The 22,439-nt window shown below is 51.1% G+C and overlaps 1 protein-coding gene across 1 annotated transcript; it reads right to left on the reverse strand.

Moving 5' to 3' along the window:
- Positions 1–18,530: 18,530 nt before the first annotated feature.
- LOC128275511 (probable chitinase 10) lies at positions 18,531–22,234 on the reverse strand. Its single transcript, XM_053014041.1, has 6 exons — positions 22,171–22,234; positions 21,180–21,838; positions 20,420–21,108; positions 20,248–20,339; positions 18,688–20,020; positions 18,531–18,612 (listed from the first exon to the last, which is right to left on the reverse strand). Exons 1-6 carry the CDS (start codon positions 22,232–22,234, stop codon positions 18,531–18,533), a joined length of 2,919 nt encoding a protein of 972 aa, XP_052870001.1.
- Positions 22,235–22,439: the final 205 nt, after the last annotated feature.

Here is a 22,439-nt window from a genome sequence, read left to right on the forward strand (position 1 = left end):
TAACATAATTTCGCATAAAACACCCCAACACGGCGGCGCACATGACAGCCATCGAGCGGAAGGAATCCGAACAGCGTGCAGTTAAGTGCATCTCGCATGAAAAAGATGCACCGAAGCGAAATGGGTCGTGAAAATGAATAATTTTCACCACGGTCCTCCCGGCCGACGATGATGATGATGACGATGGAAGGCCTGCAGCCCTTTGTGTTCGTGGCTTTTTAAAAATTTGCTCTCAACTTTTCACTCACAGCCCCACAAAAATAAAGAGAACGTTCCCCGAAACGAACTGGTGGCCTACATTTGGTGTCTGTATGAGCTCCATATGAGCACGGAGCACTGTTTATGCACACCCCGAATGCTATCCAGCCTCCGGCTCCGGTTGACGGGCTTAGGACTAACAATAAATAAATCCATCCATCCAGCACGGTGTCTCGGGGCGAGCAGTGGCACCAGCAACCAAGCAGCATCTGGGAGGGCACTTCCGGTACAGTGGCGTTCTTTGCTGTTCGGTGCATTTAAAGAATATTATTCATCCCGCACCCGACCCGACTCATCATCCTGCGGTGCGACGGGATTCGAAGATCCAAACAGTGGGGTCTTCCGCCGGAAGATGGCGGAAGTGCTCGCTTGAACGGCTTTGCTAGGGATGACACAAGCGGGCACAACGCAACAGCTGCCACTGCTCGGGATGGCGGAAATCATCCTTTTTCGACAGCCCCCCAACAGAGAGAGAGAGCATGCGGACGAGGAGATTTAAAACAAAATTCATCCAGTTATGAAATCTGCATGTCACCGATTCCGGTTCCGAGTTCATGGGGGGCGGGAGGGACTCAGATTTCACCCATTTTCGGATCCGTTTATTCGAAGCCGACCGGTCCGCCTGGGCGATTCGGGACGGGCCATTTTGGTGCATTTTCGGACCCAATCCTTCAGCCAAGGCACGACAGGAAAGTCAGTGAGCTGTGAAGAATAATACGAAATGGAGCATCATTTCAGCGATGGGCCCTCTTTTTTATGTCACGACTCAAAAGAACAAAGGACAGCATAATGTGTTGATGAAAGAGGCACGTGATTAACATGAATGCCCGGCGTGGCGGCGGCTGCTGACAATGGCAGCTGGCTGGCCAACCATTTCGAGTGCAGTGCATTTCACATAATTTCCTCGGACGTTGGTGCTGTTGGCCAGTATTTGGGTCAGTGAAAAGCATTAGAGTTGCCGGAGGCAGAATTTAAAATAAAGACGCTATCTCTCTGTCGAGCTTTCGCTCAACTCAATAAAAAAGCATAAATTCCAAACTCCGACGTTAATGCCTCGAACGACGTAAAACCAGTAAATTATCGGTGATGAAATGTGGAGTAAAAGAATACGAACGAACATTAACGATCCGTTTCGATCAGTGCCGGCATCGATACCGTGCCGAAAGGACCCCGGTGCGCCGGACCATCGCGGTCCTGACGAACGGCATGGCCAAACGGTGCAAAAGCTGCGCGAAGGGACGAGTGATTGCTTTTCCTGCGATTAGCAAGACCCTCGGCTGGCCTGAAGACGCTCCGGTGGAAGATGCTACGAACCGTTCGGTACGACCACAGGACACATACAAATCACAGGCTGACGCTGGCGCCCGGGCAGGCGGATAAGGAAGGACATCGCCCGGGCTCGGCGCTGAATAGCGATGGATGACGAGCGATAATGGCTGTCATCATTATAATTCGCCAGTCACGGATAAATCAACCGGGATTCTCGGCTCCGGCGGCTTCCATTCACACCTGGGCTGGGCTGGGCGCTGGGTGTCGGAAACGGAAAGGCGGAGAAAACTCATTTCCATCCACCGTCCGTCCACCTCGGGAGTGCAGGTGCGTGCGTCGAGGTGAAACCATTTTCAGCTGATTTTCATTAGAGCCGGGCGCGACTATCGGTGGCCAAAAATCTTGCGCCTGGCGTCTTTGAAGTGCCGAGGCTACCTTTTTGGGCTGTCATATTTTTTCGGCCCCATTCAGTGGTCTGCGGACGACGATGGGATTTGCGTGGTCGTGTGCGGTGTCCCGGCCATTGATTGGCGCGATTTTAAACGAAGATAAATTTCCAAAAGCCTCCATCACACACTGAGATGGTGCAAGATAAAAGTCTTTACAGCGTGAAGATGGGCGCAGAAGCTAGGTGTTTTAAGTAATTATTAACAGACTGTCTGGGTGGTGAAAGCGAAAATTGTTTTTCAAGCATTATTAGACACTCCGCTTGTGACGAGCCATGTAGTCCGTACTCTAGTGGAACGGAACGCCGAGGAAGTCTAAGTCTCAAGTATTTTTGATTTAATCGTATAAATGGATGTTCAAAACAGGCAATGGGCCTCTCTCTATCTCCCTTCGAACGTATTTCTCGTTACAGGGATCCTTTAACGTTGCTTACCGTACGTCGGGAACAATTCATTCGATAACATCAACCAGTTTCGGTTTCTTATCTAGTCTACATGCCTTTAGATTCCGAACTTTGGTTTCAAATAGTCCGATTGAAACAACCTATGATTCATGAAAACAGTCCAACTGATCCTTGTGATCTACAAAATAAAAACAATAATGCGTGAAAGTGCTTTTCGATCAGCGCAGGAACAGAGTTAACAATGTTGCCGAGTAGATAAAAGTCAGACAGCAGATACAGACGTCGATCCACATCCAGATAGCTCAACCTCGGGGCAAATTTATACAGGTAATCATCATCGTTCAGGCCAACATCGACCTATATTTGACAAATATTGCAGTTCGGCAAACTTGTAGTTCCGAGCAGGATCAGTCGAAGGTCATCCTTGGTTATATCAGTAATACGGCGCAATGTTTCTAGCGATTGGATCGAACTATATTGCCTATCCCGTAATGGCAATTGAATGCGTCAAGATTCACGAGTGACGTCTGCTTCTGCCCTACAATATCTAGGTGGTCGAATATCATCCGATAGGACCGATGTCATCGATAAGCTCAATTTGACCCTCAAGGGCTTAACGGCTGGCCGTTACATCAATGATGTAAAAAATCGGCGACAGTTCTTTTCAAAGTATCGTTGGGTTCGATTAGATTAGAACATCCAACGAAAACCCCAAAACCGAAATCCACCAAAGGCCGACTCTCACCGAGGCGTAAATCCCTTCTCGGAGTTCGGAGAGGATCCCACGAAACGAATGTCATTAACATTTTCAAACGCGCGTCATTACAATTTCTTGTTAAGGCACTTTGGCGCTCTAAGTTGCAAAAAAAAACGGACGTTCCCGGAAAACCGCACCATGGTGAGGATTCCTCGCCACTTCACCCAGCCCCACGGTGCCGGCGGTCGGTCCGGGTGCTCTTGAAAGTGGCTCTGCGCTGAGAGTGCCACACGCGTGGTAAATCCCATAAAATACTGCATATAATCACCGTTTCATTTTCCCGCCACATACGGGGACGTGAACGGGCTGCCGGATCCCCGTCGTGTGTGGAGACGCGAGAGAGATAAAATTTATGCAAATTTCGCAAAGCCTTGGCAAAGCACCACGGCAAGGAGCTCCAGCAAGGATGTATAAAACGATCCGGCACACATCGCAGACGCATCGCAAGACTTCCGCTACTCTTTTATTTTTAAACTTTTCCACCAAAGAAACCTCGAGAAAGCTACCCAGCAGGTTGGGGCGACGATTTCAGTGCTTCCGCTTTTACGACGGCTTTTAATTATTTGCGTCCAGGAGCGTCCAATTAAAGCCACGCCAGCTGTTGTGGAGTCGCGAGCTTTTGAAAGAATCTATTTTTAAACAATTGCGAATCCATTGAAATGGAAGGTGTGGAATGGATTCAGTTGTTGCCGGAGGCAATGCAAGCGAACGTTATCGTGCCGGGCCTGCCACCGGACCGACAGCGGCAGAAGAGTGTCCTGATTTTCCCGCAGCACTTGCCGTGAAGGTCCCGGTGAGCACTCAATTACCGGCGCAACCACCGCCGATGCCACGGAGCTAATTTGTTCACATAACTCACGCCAATTATCGGTGGCACAGTATTATCATTATTACTATCATTACTATTATTACTGGTGTTGTTACTGATGCTACTACTGGCTTGTTTCCGCCGCCCGGCTTCAAGTGCCGAAGCATACAAGGACCTCCCGCACACACACACACACACACCCGTACGGCATGACATGAATGGCAATTACTTTTTATTACATCTGACACGGAACGCGGTTCCGTGTCCGTGCGTGTGACCCCGACCCCGATGGCGAGCCTTCACAAAGGAGCTCCTTCCTGGCACCATAAATGAGAAACGGATTACGGAGTGCATAGCGTCGGGCGGGCGCAGGAATCGAAAAATGGGTTCGCAACTCCTTGCAACGCTGACGACTCTCGACCTCTCGACTCGGAACTCGGGATTCTCTCGTCTAGTGACACCTTCACGTCCGCCGTCGCGTAAATAAGGCAATAAAGCAATTAAACCGTAAACTACCGCAACGTTCCGAAAGTCCACGTTACGGCCAACAGCAGCCGCCGTCGACGAGGACGATAGCGACGATGAACTTCCCACTTTCGTGATATTGTTTTGCAAAATCAAAAAGCCATTTTTACTGCATCCAGCCGAGTGCCATCGGGGACACGAGACGGCACATTAATTGCTTTATGGCGGTCTTGAGACATCGTCTGACATCGATTGCTGGAGAAGTTGTTGTCGGTTGCAGAAGGATTCTCGCCCCGAACTCCGGCCACGGTAGACGAGTGCCGTTCCTGGGACTTAGTGGTACAAAGTGGGAAACATCTCGAACGGTTGTAATGGGTTTCGGAAGATTACGATCGGTTGCAGTGGCTTCATCATTCACAAGAGATTAAAAAATCACATAAACATAACCTCAAAGTTCAGTTCAAATTACTTGCGGAAGGTTCGCATTCCGATTGGGAAGTAAGATCTGGGAGGTCAGAGTTAATTAAGCTTCAATTACTGTCAGTTGACAGGAGCCTCGGTATTGCAGCGAAAACGCACCGCGAATCCGATCGATTTACTATCTCCAATCGCCGGTAAATTTCGATGCGGAAGCGATTTGCTTCGAGTGTCGCTCGAAGGCGTTCTCGAAGCAATCGAGCGAGCCCAGAACCGGATAATTCCTCGGCCCAGCAAACGTTTGCAAACGCGATTAGGACGAAGGGCTGCTGCACGCTAATCGCGTCACCAAGAATCTTGATGAGGCCAAACAACGTTCGGCACAATCAATCCATGGATCCGGGCGAATCGAACTTCAACGAGCATGTAACAGTAATCCTTCGGACGGACACACACACAAACAGGCAATAACGATGCAACAATAACGGCGCATAATTGCCCGTTACCTGCCCGACGATGGCAGAAATCATAATGTTTCGTTTCGCAGCACTCCCAATCCCAATGGAGCCAGGAAGCAATCACAACAATGGGTCCGTCACAATGGGAACGCATTAGCTGAACGATACGTGTCCCGTTAGGAGTGTCTAACTGTTCGGTAGTCGAGCAGGTTTGGCTGCTGCTTCCAGGAACATCCTTTCCGGTCGATCAGACCGGAGAAGTGATGGACTCGATTCGAAGTCGGGCCGACCTTCGTTGAATCGCTGGCATGCAAAGCACGCCAGGAAGTCGCATTCCGGTGGGTTCCCAAGCGCCAGGGCCTTTGACATCATCCTGAGAGAAGAATTTAATATCTTGCCTTATGCTCTGCTCACACAGAGAACTGGACCCAATTAAATCGTTAGGCCACCGTTCCCGAAAGAACCTGTGGAGAAATACATTTTAGAGCACCATTTGCACCATCGAATCCGGTGTCGGCTCGGGAAGTGGTAATCAATTGACCCTATACCTAATTATCGATCGGTGTCCGCTGAAGTTTTCTCACAAAATACGCGCGATTCCTGAACCGAATTTCCCGGTAACCAACAACCAACAGACTGACCGAAGTATCCGCCGTAAATGAAAATTGATTTCAGGCATCCCGATGGAGCTGATGGATTTGGAGCCACAAAGTGGACACCGCTTGTTGACAAGCAGTGGTCTAATTGGAAGTTACCTGATGATTGATCCGAACTGGCCGTGTCGGTTGGTGGTGTTCTACACACCGGCCTTTTAGTTACCGATTGCATCGACGTACCGCGCGGGACAGGGATGTTGTTCTGTTGAGTAATGATAAAATCTTTTACGTGTTCATTTTGATTATCACTTCCCGGTATCGATGTCAGAGACGGTAGATACTGAATCATTATTGATAGATAATGCCGGCATTGGTGATATTTTGTTTTAATATTAAAATATTAACACAAAAACGGCTTACAAATGTCGTCTGATTTGGAACTCTTATTGAGGCTCTAAGTGATCTAAATCTTTGTTACTTTCCTTCTGAATCATTTGTGATAGTTTGGAGGCAACCAAACATCTGTTTTCTTCTTAATAGAGTTATAATTTTTAGCTATGTAGCATTTCGCTTCATACCTACAGTGAAAGGGAAGTTTTTATTTATTTTTAATTGCGAACAAACGCGTTCCTAGCAGTTACCCTGTGAGACCTCTGTACTCTCCACTCAAATTCCGGTGTCGGATGTGGCAGAAGCAAAATTTAATTTGCTCTCGCGCGATCAGCACAGAAGATTGCGCCCGGAATGGGGTCGTGAAAATTTACAATTATCCATCGCACCGCACCACCAGAGACAAGGTTGGCGAAATTTGTTGCCCGTGCCTTTATCATTCACAATTAAATTTTCATGAAAACGCGGGGTGCGTTTTTGTTCTTGCCCGCCCCGGAAGGAGATTAACGCTTTTCGCGATCCTCACGCAATGAACGTCAAATTTTCGGCGTTCGGTGAGAAACACCGCCCTGCACTCCGCTTCGGTTGCTCTCTTCAGAAGACAAAAAAATGGGACAAAGCGAAAATGAACCTCACAATAAACAAGAGACCGGAGGCGGCCCATAAAAATGCCTAGAAGGTCCACCATCGTTTTCACGTCGGAAAAACGGGTTTTTAATTTTGCTCCCATGGGAGCCACCGAATTCGAGCCAAACAAATCGCTCAACCCACCGTTCACTGTGGCGCTTGGCTCCGTGTGGTTGGTGCCTTTCCCGGAAGCACCGGGAATTGTTGCATTGCCAGGTCAATTTCGGGTACACACACACACACAATCGTGCCCAACACTTGTTTTAATTATCCAGATCGTTCGGAAAAACATAAAACTCACCGCGACTCGCAGCACCGTTGTTTGTGCGACTTCAGCCGACTGTGGGGCCTACAGAGGACAACCTGTAACCAAAGCAATGCCGGTGGTCGGAAAACTGGCAAAAAAGTGGCACGAACCAGCATCCAGCAACGTTCGGATGGCCTTCGTTCCGACCGCCGTGCCGTGTTGTGTGAGTAATTTTTAATCCTGTTTTGATTTCGCTCAAATCGAGCCCCCGATTTGCCGACGGCCAGGACGCATCGAATCCTTGTTTTTCCAACTGATACCCGATCGTAATCACCACACCGCCGATTCGGTGGACAGGTTTTTGGTCGTACATTTTTGTGGACCCCAAAGATGTGTACCCGTCCGACATATTGTTCGTCATCGTTGTTGGTTTTTTTTCGTAAATCTATTTTTTTAAATCATGTACACTATTTGCATCTACATCACGCTCAACAACACCAAGATTTGCATATTCATGTCACATGTACGGCGGAAATAATTAAATTAGATGCATTTCCCAGATTCCGCCCGGGCTGAAATCATAAAACCAGTGCAATCGGATTTTCCACTTCGTTTAAATTATGTGTTCATCCTTCGCGAGTTCGCACACACACACACACACACGGTGGAGTGGACTGGGCCCGGCCGGACCCGGCTGAGGGGCGCTCGAGAAGCTAATCTGGCGGAACATTAAATTTAACCGGGCATAAAGGTAAAAGAAATTGAATAGCGGAAGAGTGCGCGCCCGTGCTCCGAAATCTTTTGTACAACTTAATCCGTTACAAGCGACTGCACGGGCCGCGTCCCGCGCCCCGCAAGCGGTTGTGGTGGAAATGCACCAAACCGTGCTGCAGCAGCCAGAGCAGGATTTTCCTGCCCGATCCCAGTAGGTGGTGTGTGTTTCTTGCGCTTTTCCATTCGATGTGTGCCACGTCCGAGTGGTTTCTTCGAGGCCAACTGCCCGTTGTTGTTTGCGCAATACTACTGACGTGTGTGTGTGTTTGGGGGATTATCTATCCGTCTATTTGTTTCGGTTGCACTGGGGGTCTGCCCCCCCTCCGCGTCGGGTTGGCAGCTGGCAGCAGCTAGCAGCGAACGAGTGGCGCAATCAAACCGTATCCTTCCTTCCGATTTTATGTCCGTTCGCCGAGTCCGCCAAAGTCCGAGATCCGGGTGTATTATCTCGCCTTAGTTTTGGTGCACACGGCGAGGGGGGTGGCCTCGTCTCGATGTCGGGCGTCAGCTCTACTGACCCACTTCCGGCGGGCACAAAATAAGGAATGGGCAGCAAAAAAGGCCGCCCAGCCAGCCAGCCAGCAACAAGCTCACACAATCAACGTCCTGGCACACACACTGTAGGCGAGTGGAGTAAACAAAACAATGGTATCCTGCTTTTCGGCACCGGCAGGACGGACGGATCCGGACGGGAGGGGCGCGCGCATTCGGGCTTGGATGAATAATTCATTGTTTCTATCTTGATTGCTGATGCAACTGTCGTCGTCTTGGTCGACGCTGGGCTCGGGCGCTACGACGCTGGGCTGGTTGTCGTCCTTTTTTGCGAAGCGACACAGAAAGTGCATCTTCCTGGGTGCAGCCGGTCCGATAACGAGCTTCAAACGACGATACACACCGGACCGGAGACACTTCATTCACTCGACTCGACTCGCCGAAGGGACGATAAGAAAGCGGAAGACACCCTTAACTGTTTCCCGGGGCGGGGTTTAACGGCCGGGGTTGGGTTGGTGGTCCTTTATTTGCTTTGATGTTGTCTCAATTCCTTCGCCAACGCGAGTTGATGGGGCACGCGCTGTGATTGATATTATTTGTGCATGGCGCAATCAACAAAGTTGCGAAAACAGTGTGTCCCCAATTTATGCCCAAGGTGCTTAAGGTGTTTTAATTCACATTCAATCACTCATGGTGTCCTAAACGAAGCGGAATTTTGCCTAGTGTATGCACGATCCATTTTTAGTCGGAAACACGATCGATTCCCGGAGCGACCACAGAATTTGATCGCATAATTTGACCATTAATTGTGTTGCCGACTGAGTAGCGTGCCCGGTCGTATCCTTCCGGTGGCCATTTTTAATGGTCCACCGTCGTCCACCGTCGATGGCATTACGGTGCTCCGCTTATGCTTTATTTTGTAGCCCGGAGCCCGATGGCCCGCGGAGGGGGTCTTCTGTTCATGAGTCAATTAGCTTCCGGTAAGTGTAATCGATTTTTATCCTCCCCGAGCGCGGACGGCTCTCGGTACTCGGCACCCCGCAACCGTTTAGTTTTATCCCGCCCGCTCGGGGGGATCGGTCGGGATTATAAAAGCGTCCCGTTTGTTCCTCGCCAACCCCGCTGGCTTCGCTGGCGCTCGTGGGGTGTAAATATTAAATGTAAACATAATTTTACGGCCGAAAAATAAATTTCACGAGTTAATCAATATCGAATTTATGTACTGACTTTATCCCACTTTCATCCTTCGTTGTTCCACGGCCGGAACCAGCGTAGAAAGCACTTTTATGTCGCTGCTACCGCTGCCGCCGTTGGTGCTGCTGCTGGTGTCCCTCGTTTTTCTTTTACGGCGTGACACGTTTTACTTCGTCACAAATATTTAGGCCCCAAATCGTGTTCATTTTTTTTCTCTCTTCGTTTACTACCGGTTCGGGAACGTAAAATTTTGTTTATGAACGTCTCACATCGCAGGCCGTCTCGGCCGGATCGATGGCGCGATGGCGGACACGCACTCAATATGTCATCGGGGCTTGTAATCTGACGGATTGGGCGAAGGATCCTCTTTCTTCGCAGGATCGCAGCCTGGCACGCTTCTGTCGCCTCTTTTGGGTTGGGATTTGGGCTACTGAATTACGGATGAGGCCCCTTTTTGTGGTGAAGAAAGTTTGTATCTGTGTCCCAGAACTGGTTTGCCGTAGAACTTTTGAGCTGCAGCGTCAAGGTTAAGGTGTCAAAGTATCGAGAGTTTCCTTTCCTTCTAATACTTTCTTTACTGCTGTTTCATGTTTTATTGGTCCACATTGGAAGTCCTTTGGCAAAAGCCTTATTATCTTTAAACTTGGTCAATTCCAACTAAGAACGTCCAATACAAAGGCCCGATTCAGAAAGAATAGCGGCGATGGCTGTGATGCTGTCAACGGCAACCTTGCCCATTTGAAGCCCATTTAATGATGCGATTAGTGTCCATTTTTTAAATTGTTTTCCGAGTCCACAAGTTTGTTGACTTTCTCCCTAAAAAGAAGGAGCCGAAAAATAAATAGCACTTTGCGCTTCATCAAAGTAAAAAAGCTTCTCCGCTCCGGAGAAGCAGCTTTGCTTCAGAAGCGAAGCCCACCAGTGGTGGTGCCGATGATGACGAGAACCAATCGACCGGATTGTCCAAGTAGGGACACTCCTTAAGCACTTTACGGGGTTTCCCGCTCAAAACGAGCCAGCGAAGAAAAAAAACCAAACATCGGCAAGCAAAGTTACCGGGCGCCAGATTTGCCTCGACCTCCGAGCGCTCGGAAAAGCCGGTGGCAGTCGTCGGCCGAAATTGTATTAACCAAACACAAAAGGTAATTAAAATTTTTAATGAATTTTCCGTCTTACTGCCTCAGGATGTCCCAAAAATAGGTCCGCATAGCATTATTGCGGCGATTGTGGCGCGACCGACGACGCTGCAAAATTGTCGCCACCGAAGAAGAAATCTGTGTAAATAAAAAGCAACAAAACTCCTAAGCAAAAGTGGCCACTCCGGGTCCGGGTTCCCACGGCGGCCAGGATTCTGTTTGATATGTTAAACACACCGGCCTTCAAGGGCACACACAGACCGGGTGCCAAGGAATCAGGTATCCTTCAGGTGCCCGGCGCTCGAGAGGGACAGAGCGAGAGATAAGATTTAATTTTCCCGCTGACTTGCCGGTGGAAAATATGAATTCCGCGACCTCGCGGCGACCCTCGTATCGGCCGGCCAAAGGACAGCAAACAAATGGACGCAAAGTTCGGTCGGGCCGCCCGCGTGGCCCAAAACTTGAAAGTAATTAAGCGGCAAAAATTGAATAAACAGTGCGTTAGGCGGCACAGTGCCTTAGGGCATCATACCCAGCGAAGGAAGTTTACTGTCGCGCTTGCTTCCTGACGCCACCGCCGCCAAGAGCGTATGCAAATTGGGCCCCAGAAATGCGATTAACAGTCCGGGCCGCTGGATTATCAACCGTTGGCCGCAAGGAAGCTTCACAAAATCGTCGGACCCGCCGGGGGTCGGGTTACGTCGGCTATCAATCCTCGCACTCCACTCCATATCTGAGGTGTAACGGGGCGCGATGGTCCGGATCGAATTGTGTGCCGATCGTTAAAGAGCCCGGCCGTCCGCCGGACCGCCCGTCCGCGGCCCTATTTCATTAGACAACCACAATCTGGACGCGTAAAGTCGCGCGCCGAAAATCGACCCCACTGCGCGCGCCATCGAAAGCCATCATCTCGGCGTCGGGTCGTAAAGTTTTCCGTCCGGTTTGCCGCTGAAACATGAAAATTTTTAATGAAACTCTCAATTGGGCAATAAATATAAAAGTTAATTGTAGTTTTATTCTGTAGTTGGCCCCGGTCCGTGCAATTTATGCTGCGTCGGCTTGCTCTCCACCGACCGACCGGCGCAGGTTTCTTGTGAATCGACTTCATTTAGACGGGACCGGGACTCTCGGCAGCCAGCCAGCCAGCCAGCTAGCAATCGGATCCGGTTGCGGCCGTCTACGACAAGGTGGTTGGTCGCGTTGGGTTGGGAACTCCTGTCGTGGTGTGGCAAATTTGCTCTCTCTTGTCGATTTACTACCAACAACTGGTGCTGGTGGTGCTGTTTCAGAAGTTGGTCTGCCGGCCCGCCGTTGGATCCGCCGAAGATCCGCCCGGTTAGCTGAGAGATGAGCTGCCGATCGGGTTTGGGGGAAACACATCGAGACCGACCGACCGGCTTGCCGGCGATAGAAGGAGTTATGATTAAAAATACTTTATTACACGCTTACTTCTACGCCCCATGTCATCGGGGAGCCCGGCTCCCTGCCGTTGCAGCGAAGACTTGCCGCTGACGACGACGCTCGCTGGAACGGGTAGTTGGAAAAGTGCAATTTGCAAAGCGCGCAAAACATTTTCCACACTTTTCCGTCCAGCACAGCACAGCAGTGATCAAGAAAAACGGAAACTAAATGGATGATCTGGGAAGGGAGGTTGGACACAGAGGACCAAGTTTGCCGATGGGCGGGCGAGTGAAGTGTTGCGGCGGCCGCGCCAAAAAAAAGCACGCAACATAATGTGATGAGTGTGGAGTGTTGTTTAAGTAGTTCGACCCGGAGTGGCCCAAAAAACCTGGACCTCAAAAGCTGGAGCCTGGTTACACACCCAAGAAGCGAAGGTCAATCCTCAGGACCACACGTCCCACGGGGCACAACGACGACGACGACGATGACATAATTAAAACCTCAGCTAATCTTCTTATAACCTCCGTGACAAGTTGTACCCCGGTTCCCGGTCTGGAGCTGTCGATTTCTCAACCGCAACTCAACTGGCCACAATCTCATGGCAGGTCGCCGAGGCGGGGCAAGAAAAAAGGCGAGAGGTCGAAGAGCGATAGTTTCGGTAGCTTCCCCATTCGCCCGCCTTCAAGTGTTCCGACGGTGGCCTCACCGTGAAGCGGATTATGGTGGAAGTTTTATGAAATTATCACCTCCCGGCAACGGTGCAACGTTGGTGCAACACAGGGTTGTTGCAACCCGGGCGTATGCGAGAAGAATGCCGTGAGTGCCGGGTCGGATCGGGTCGGGTCGGGTGACTCCAACACATTAAAACCTCCCCCCCCGGGGGGACTCGGGCCACTGTGGTGTCAGTCAGCGCCGATTAGCTCTTATCACGTTCCTGCAGTCGCTATTTACATTCCGGGGCCGGATTATTCGTTGTAAGAGTCGGTAATTAGATTAAAATAATTACGTTGGAGTGCACTCGATCCTTCCGGTGCCTTTGTGGAGCTGCACCGAGAGCTGCAGCAGCGACCGAGTTGGGCAGACTTGTTGGAAGATTTAATTGTTCGCGTGACCCAGAGAGTGGCCGCGGAAGGCGTGTCTTGGTTGGTGAGCTGGAGTTTGTTTTGTCGCAAAACCTGGTCATTAAAAATTTACAAACCCTACACACCCGTGGTTGCGAGCTAAGGAAAGCGTATGGTTTCGCACGGTGCAACAGAGACCGGAGAGCATACTGCAATCTACGAGAATAGTACAAATAGTACTTGCTTTTCTGGGAGATTCACAATTTTTATAGCAAATAAGTTCGTCCCATAAAACATGCTATAAAACGAGGAATAAAGATCAAACTAAACATAAACTAAATAACAACATCTGATAAAACCATATAAACATGAAGGATAACGAATGCTGTTGAATGTTTAATCGACTGTAGAAATCGAAAAAGAGACATAAAAAACAACAAATTGTATGAATGAATGACGTAGACGATGTTTTATCTTTGTCTATGCTCAATTTCGCTTTATCAGTTACTGTTAAATAGCCGCCCAAACCTACCATCTTAAAAAACAAATAGTCTTGATTGATGGTAAACTATCCGTTATCTTATGCAGTGTTCATAGTTGCCGACACCGCGCGCAGTTAGTTCACCCGCCGTGTTCACCTTGGCCGAGGGCTTTACCCTCAAAAGTTCAGCCAAAAACCGCACAGGCATATGGCACGCGTTTCTTATTTCCACATGGGCCCCCGAGGCGTAACGAGTCTGCTGATGAAGATAGATAAGACGTGGCCCCAAGAATGCTCTCGGGCGAAGGAAGCTGGCAATGGGACTTGGCACCCCGACTGACTGATGACTCCGTGCGATCCGTCTAATGATACCGATGGTACGCGCCCCGTGAATGATATGACGAACAGTTAGTTAATTATTGTGACTTTTATTACGCGTCCCTGCGCACGGGTGTGGTGCGTTCCGATGATTGAGAGGTTTTGGGCGAGAAGTTTGTTGGGCGCGAAGCTTTTCCGGCGAAGGCAGGCACGTCACGTTAGCGCTGAGCGCTGACGAGTTCCCGCGTGTCGTGGCCACTAATGGCCATCGTGCCAGCCTCTTCATGCCCGAAAAGCGCCTCGGGAAACGTCGTCACCGCACACGTCGGCCGGGTTAAATCGACACCCCCCCCGACGACCTGTGACGTTGGGGCGCTCTTCATTAACGATAGTGTTTGATCTAATTAATTTATCTCCCGATGCCGGTGCACCGCCCGGGAGACCACCGCGCCGCAGTAAATGGTACCGAGCCGGGGCCCGGGCTCTAATGAGCCCCGGGCCCGTGTCCTGTCGTGCGAAAGAGCGTGAATCCTCAAGAATCCTCGCAGGAATGTGGGCGTTCGCGCGCGCTCAAGGAGGAATTTAATTATTCATACGGTTCAACACCAAACATTAGCGCGACGATCCACTCCTCGCTCGCCTGATGTCTGATGTAACGATCTGCATTCGATGTCTTGACGATGCGGATATGCATGCACTTTCGATTATTGAGGACATCACCATTAGACACCAGATTCCTTGTCGGCTAAGGCGTTTAACATGAAAAAGCCCTACACGAACGAGGTCAGGCGATGACAATTAGTTTAAAACAGTACAACCAAGGCCGACGCGGCGTGGCGTTTGACTTAGGGTCAAATATTGACGGACCAGATTAAATCTCGTTTTTCTCGGTGCGATTGTTAATTTGATTGATGTCCGAATGGTGCCGAGCCGTTGGGACGACAGTGAGCCCCGCTCAAGTGTAGTATCAAAGGCATCCGGGGCAATCGCACTACAAGACGACTGACGGAAACTGCTTGTAAGACGGTTAGTTAAGCCGGGTGCCGGGAGTTTCCTTCCTTCTTGCCCGATGCTGGTTGGAGTGAGCTGCAGGACCGAGAGACACAAGACTCAGGCAGTCAGGGGACCAACTAGGGGGAGACAAAATCCCAAAGTGAACTGAAGCTTGAAGAAGAACGGATTTGAAACTTTGCGCTCTCTCTCTCTCTCTGTCTCTCTCTCTCTCTCTCTCTCGCTGCCTCCTTGTAGATGTTGCAGTGTACTACTCCGTTTCGCCATTTTCATCTTGGCAATGGTACAAGCATCAATCAGCAAAATAAATAATCTGAAAATTAAACAAAACTGATTGCGCTTCTTCCGACCGACCGGCGGGTTAGGTCGCTCCACCCCCGGGTGTTGAGACGGGTGTGCCCTCCCGTGATAGTTGCGAACTCTTGCGTACGTTCGCAGTATTTCGCCTGCCCGGTGCGGGCTTCTCCGCCCGGTGCCCCGGAAGGAAGTGGAAATTTCTTGCCGGCAACTTTCCAACCGGCATCCGAGATGGCTGCTGCTGCTGCTGGCAAATGAGCAGAACGGAGCCGAACCGGCGTGTGCTGCCAGTCGCACGCCCCCCGGTGCGGAGACGTCGATTGTGTCGAGAATTGAAACGTAGCCCGGCCCGGTGGTGACCGATCGGTGGGGTGCCGGGTGTGTATCGCAGCTGCGGCCCGGAGAAACGGGCTTCAATCCGCTCAGCTCGGGGCGGATCCGTCTGCCCCGCGACAGTGACAAACCCCCCCCCGGTATGGGCAGCGGGATGGCGGGAAAAAATTGAACCTTTGACTTGTAATTTCCTGCCACGTCACCGACAGGACACACGATGTAAACTATGACGGTTTACATCGTGTGTCCGGATCGGCAATACCCGGCGATCGCTCGTCGTACGGGCGGGCAGGATGTCGACGGTGAGCCGTCACCGATGTCGATGCCAACGGTGCTCGGCTCGTCCTTAAGAACCTCCGCTGCTAAGCGTCTAATGGCTGTGGATCGTTAGAAAACTGTCAACGTTTTGCGTGGGGTTATCATAAAAATCCCTGTTTGTTCCACGCTTAGAGAATGCCAAAGAATTGCTACAGGTACTGTCACTTTCGGAGATATTCTTCTAATGATGCTTACTGTAATTAGCAATTGCCTGACTGAACGATTCTACTATGACAACAATCCATCTTCAATTTATGAAACGGTCTTCCAACATTAAAACGTTTGAATAAATGTTATTCAATTAATTAAGCAGTTGATTGTTTAGCAAACTAAACATGCTTAAAAAGTTTAAAAGTTTTCAGTTTTTTCGGATTTGTTTATATTCGGTTAGCTCTGACTTTCTCGGAGCCCCGTGACTTTCGGATGGAACCGGACTGCGACGAAAGTAAAGTATGCGCTGGGAATTTTTCAATTCCTGTCGACAAAGTCAACTTTAAGTTGACGGCCAACTGCTGGTAACATGAAAATAAAAACCAAGTGTCCTTGGCCTTACAATTCATAACCTTCTACTAGCAACGCCATTTTCGTAACGGTGTCTTCCCGTCGATCGGCCACAAACTTATTCAATTTCACTACCCATCGAAGGTAATCATGCTACGTACGCCACGGAAAACAAACGGACGCCAATGACGATTGGAACGAACCATTACCGTTAAACGCGCAGGATGGAGCCCTTAAAATGGCTCCAGGCCACGCCGCGCAGTAACAAGAAACGGTGTCCCGTCCGATGTAAACTTCAAAGCGCGACCTTCGCGTGGGGAGGCAAAAAAAAAACAGGAAAATTGTTGACGATAACGAGACGGACGTCCACACGGATCATGTTGATATTGATAATCGAAGTTGGAATAAATTTAAATAAATATCGTTTGAAGTCCCGTTTGACTTGCCTTGCCCATCTGTCGTCGGGCACATGCTAATGGCCCGGTCGGGCGATTTCCGACTGCCGGAAGCGACCGCCCGACCGCCCGAGAAACAACGTCTTCAACGAATGATGGTACCGTCTTCTGACCAAGACGCAGCCGGCTGCAACAGCCTGGCGCAATGGCGCAACGCCCGTCTCCGAAGTGTCCCACGGCGCACGGCAGCAATGGCATGGTCGCGCGCGCGCGAAACATTGCCGCAGGCGAATCGGTTTCCCATTCGGTTGGGTGGCGGGACATTAAAAGCGAGAAAAATGATAACTGAACAAAACAGAAATACAAACAACCCAGCCGTAAGACGTGCGGCATGTCGCATGTCGTGAGCGGCGGCGCACATTACAATATTTTGAGCCACCAGCACACGCCGGCAAGTCTCCGGCATGCGGCTAAGAAATTAATGTTTACCAAGCCGCGCCTCCATCGCCCGAGCGAGAGACACTGAGACATCGGTAAACATAATTACGCCATCGGAAAACTTTTTGCCAACATTTTGCGTGCTGCACTTGAGCCGTTGAGCGGCCTCCGGCGCGTTATCGGAAAGCAATGATTATGTTTCAATAAGAAAATCAAACAACACCGCCCGCCGCTGGAGCGTCCCGCGAGGTGCAACTGTGTCCTTCTTGGTGCCCGATGCTGCTAATGTCGAGTGCTTATGTTCGCTCTGCGCTCCTTGCAGACAGAGAGTCTGGCCCGGGTTTGGGGAGGGCGCTGATGAAGTTTAGTTGCAGTTGCGGAGCGTTCATAAAACCCTCGGCGGGTAAGTTAGTACCAATTTATTGTTATCAGAAAAGTTTTCTCACTCGGCATGCCGTTGCTGCCGAGTGCAAGTTGTTTTTGGAACACTCCACGCTTTCTCTCCGGCCGGGAGCCTCCTGATTATGCGCACGTTCTGGACTTTCCTCTTTTGCGGAGCACAAATCATCGGGACACCGGTGTCGCACCGGTGGCAGATTAAAGTGCCCCGTCGAGTGAATCGAACACTCCCGATTGCAAAATTCAATTTTGTGAAACGAGATTTCGTTAATTTGGTTCCCGGACGTATATCTTTGGCATATCTGCGCGAGTGTCCTCCGGACGTCGACGTCAGGAATACGGTCTTTTGCGCAAGATTTGACTCCTCGCTGTATGCTTCCTTATTCTCCCGGCTCGCCGGAAGATTCCTGGCCGTTCCAGACATTAGACTTGATTTTTTTAGTCTTATTTTTCTCCCCCCGCAGCTGTAATTTACATCTCCCTGTACGATCATCTCATTTACACACAAATGACTTTCGTTGTTTTCGGTTCCGTTTTCTGCTTCTTTATTTTCGGTCGGTCGGTCGCCACCGGTAATCCTAGATGGTACAAGTCCGGCGCTCCGGGCAACTTTAAAATTAAAAAAAAATGTTCGGAAAAAGCGGTTCCTCCGGTGAATTCTCTCTCGGTCGGCGAGAACAACTCGGGAACAAGTAATATTGCGCCCGATACCCGTCACCAGTGGCTACGTTACGTTTATTTTATTCTACCACCTCCAGCGAGTGGCCCACAGGTCCCGAAACCCGAAATATGACAAAATGCTCTTCAGTTCCCCGAAGTCGTTCTAGAAAGGGAACCTTCTAGGGATAGACGCAGGTTAACGCCTTCAAGCTGAAAACGAGTCCGGTCGGGCAGCTGTACTTCCAAGCGGTCAGGAACACCCTACGGACACGAGAGAGAACGGGGTTTCGGGTTAGGTTTTCAATGTTCGAACTGTCCGAAAGGTCGCGCACTTACCCATTCGGGATGCACCGGTAGTAGCTGGAACAGTCTGGTTGCTCGCAGACGTACCCGGATGATGGGCAGGTCTCGGGATACGCTTCCGTCGCTACCGGGGGCAACTTAGTTGTGGTCGTCGTAGTGGTCGTTCGTGGCGTCACCGTGGTTGTTTTGGTCGTCGTGGTGCTCGTAGTGGTTTTGACCGCACCGCCAGTCGTGGTCGTAGTGATTGGTCCTTCCACCGCTACCCTGTTCAACCCTTGATTGATGGCACTCAGAACAGGGTAGCGTCCGGTGCGGCAATAGTTACCCACGTCATCATTCTCCGCGCTGAACAGCGCCACACCGGCCAGACCCCGCTGGATGGCGTACGTGCCTTTCGTGGGCACAATCGCCGGATCATCGTACGTCATCCAACGATCGTCGTCGTAAGCGTAGTACGCCTGCTGCGTCCCGTCGTAGATCCGGACCACGCCACCGGCCAGTTTCTCCTCGCACAGCTCGTGGTAAGATAGGATGCCTTCGGTCGTACTGTACGGTCCGGGACTTCCACGGCCAGCCGTTCGGGCACCGAGCCCGTTCGCCTTCGGGTCGTACAGCGTGAACGTGTTAACGGTGGCGGTCACCCCAAGCAGGAGCTTCCCGGCTGGGGCACCCCCCGCGATCCATCCACTCACGACCGCCTCCACGTTCAGGTTGGCCTCCAGTGCGGATCCCTCGGTACCAGTGGCCCGCATCGGTGCCTGGTGGCCCGTCTTTCCATCCCAGTACCCGCGCATGTTGAACGCCTGGATCGCGAAGTAGTCCACGTACCGGACCAGATTTGGTACGTCGTAGCTCGACATGAAGTAATCGTCGGTCGGGGCGACCGTCAGGGACAGCAGCATCCCGTACATGTGCAAATTGCTCGACAACTCGGCAACGAACGTGACAAAATTGGAGCGATCCTCCGGATTACCTCCGCGCAGCACCGGGTACTGCCAGTTAAAGTCCACCCCGTCGAACTGGTAGTCTTGATGCGCGAAGGTCATCAGTGCCGCCACGGCTTTCGTCCGAAGCGTCACGTCAGCCATCACCTTCGAGAGCGTTTTCGAGCTAGTCGTGGGACCCCCGACACCGATCAGGAACTTTACCGTTGGGTAGTTCTGTTGGCGTAGTGCCTGCAGCCGGACCAGTCCGCCGTTGGTGGCGTCGGTGTAGCTATCCAGAAGCTGAACCGTTCCGGTGGCACTGATCGTGATCGCATTGTAGACGATGTGCGTACAGAGTCCGGTGCTAAAGTCCTCGATCAACACCTTGCCATTGTTCACGCGATACGCCGCCTCATTGCTGTAGTAGCAGAACACCTTATCTGGAACGGAAACGGCAGTGGTGTCGTGTTAGAGGTGTCGGCAGGATGTAACGCAGAGGTTGACCCGGTCAAGACCTGGAGAGATAAAACACTGAGAACCGAGCAATTGTGATTGGGAGGCGATTTTATTGGAAATTCTGTTAGAAATAGAACACTGTTTTCGAGAGACTTAGCTTAACTTAGCCTAGGTGATGCCGTAAGAGTAACAGATTGTATGGATCATGTACATTGCACATTGAACGCGTAATCGCACGTGTTGGACTTCGCGTTAAACTGAAGACCTGTTTGACAGGTTAGCCTCCAGTTCGATTGTACTGGCCTGAAATGAAAGATAGCAGTGGTGAGTTCGAAGAACTGAATTAAGGGATACTGATTCTCCAGAAACTTCTTGTAACTTACAGTCCAGCGATGCACTGGTAAAAGGCCCCACAATCGCACGGGTCCGCCACGTAACCGGCAGCAGGACAGACCAATTTCTGGGAACTGTCACACGCCGGTTTGCTGGTGGGTAGGGTCGCCTTTGTTGTTGTTGTGGTCGTTGTTCGAGCGGTAGTTACTGGAGCGGCCGTGGTTACGGGAGCAGCCGTGGGGGCTTTGGTTGTGACGGGCGCAGCCGTGGTAACGGGTGGGGCCGTAGTGACGGGCGCCGAACCGAACACCTCCTGGTACACGGTCGAAGTTATCGGGTGTGTCCCCTCACCACAGACACCTCGCGCATCGTCCGATTCGATCGACCACACCATAATGCCGCCCAGATTCATCCACTTGGCGTACTGTACCTTCAGGGCGATCGAGTACGTGCTATCGTACGAGATCCACTGGTTGCCACTGTAAGCGTACGGGACCTGCTGAGTCGAGTCCCAGGCCGTCACGTATCCACCAGCTTTAAGCTTTTCGCAAACTTCCAGATACGAAAGAGATCCCGCCTCCAGGGTGTATGGGCCTGCTTCGCCGGGTCCAATGGTTGGCGCACCGATCCGGGTATCCACGGTGGAGGATAGCTTGAAGGTGTGACCATACGCTGGGACACCCAGGTTCAGTTTGGACGTATCCATACCCGCCGCAAGCCAACTCCGTACGCAATTGTCCTGCCGGTGACAAAATGACAGCTCGTCATCTAGAAAGGTATTCTCGGTCATCGCCTACTACGTCTACTTACCACGTTCAGCATGCTGGTCGTGTAGCCGGTTTCCCAGGAGTTCGCGTACAGCGGCGCGTTAGCACCGGTCTGGTAGTCCCAGTAGGCGTGCAGATCGTACGCCATCAGGTTTACGAAGTGGACATGCTTGGCGATCTCCGGTACGTCGTACGCCGACGGAAGGTAATCCTTCGTGGCGGCCGTGGCAACCGACAGCAGCAACCCGTTCCGGTCGAACCGGGTGCGCAGATCTTTCAGCAGCTTCACAAAGCCTACTCGATCGTCGACCGAGCCTCCGCGAAGCGTTGGATACTCCCAGTCCACATCGAGACCGTCGAACCCGTAGCGCGTCAGGAAGGTGGCGGCCGACTCCACGAACACCGCCCGCAGTAGGTCCGAGTTGGCCATGGTGGAGTACGTAAGCGAACCCTCGTTCCAGCCACCGATCGCCACCATCAGCTTAACGCTGGGGCTTTGCGCCTTCAGGCTGATGAAGCGGCTGTACCCACCGAGCTTAATGTCCTGCCATTCGTCCAGAATCTTTACGTTGCCCTTCGTGTCCAGCCCGACGAACGCGTAGATAATGTGCGTGCAAAGCTTGGGGTTGATGTTTTCCACCTCGAAGTTGCCATTGCCGACGCGGTACGTTGCCCAGCTACCGAAGTAACACACGATTCGATCTATACAAATCGCCACCAAGGGATGAGAGAGAGACCAGAAAGGGTAAACGTAAGGTTAAGTTGGTCAATTCAAGTAGACACTTTCAAAACGCAAACCTCTAGTTGCGTCTATACTTTGCGGACCACAGACAAGGATTTGGACCAACAGTGTACAGACACAGCTTGAGGCGATACTGAAGATAACACTTTCCTCCGAACCAAACACGGATTAACGCACTTAACGCACGGAAACACTGGCGTGGAGTCACTCGAACTCGTTTTGACAGATTGACAAAATTCGCAAGCCCCTGAAGGGGTGAACCAGCATCCCTTAAACCTATTCTAGCCCGTACCGGTGGCCGCGTGTAGCCCGGATATGGTGATCAGCAGCAGTCCAGCTACCAGGGCTGCCTTCATCTCGCTGAGGACGGCTGACCGCGTTATCCGTGGACCGTTTTTAACACTTGATACTTTGAGACACACCGGAGTAACACTTGATTTTTTGGTTTACGGATTAAGGACGAGCCCAAACAATTGTGTAACACTTCACCAGCAACGGCCAACGGAGAAACCTCGATCGACTGAATGAAGGTGGCGCATACGGTTTTATACCTTCTGCAGG

The sequence above is a fragment of the Anopheles cruzii genome, chromosome 2, assembly GCF_943734635.1.
Source record: "Anopheles cruzii chromosome 2, idAnoCruzAS_RS32_06, whole genome shotgun sequence".
NCBI classification, from domain to species: domain Eukaryota; kingdom Metazoa; phylum Arthropoda; class Insecta; order Diptera; family Culicidae; genus Anopheles; species Anopheles cruzii.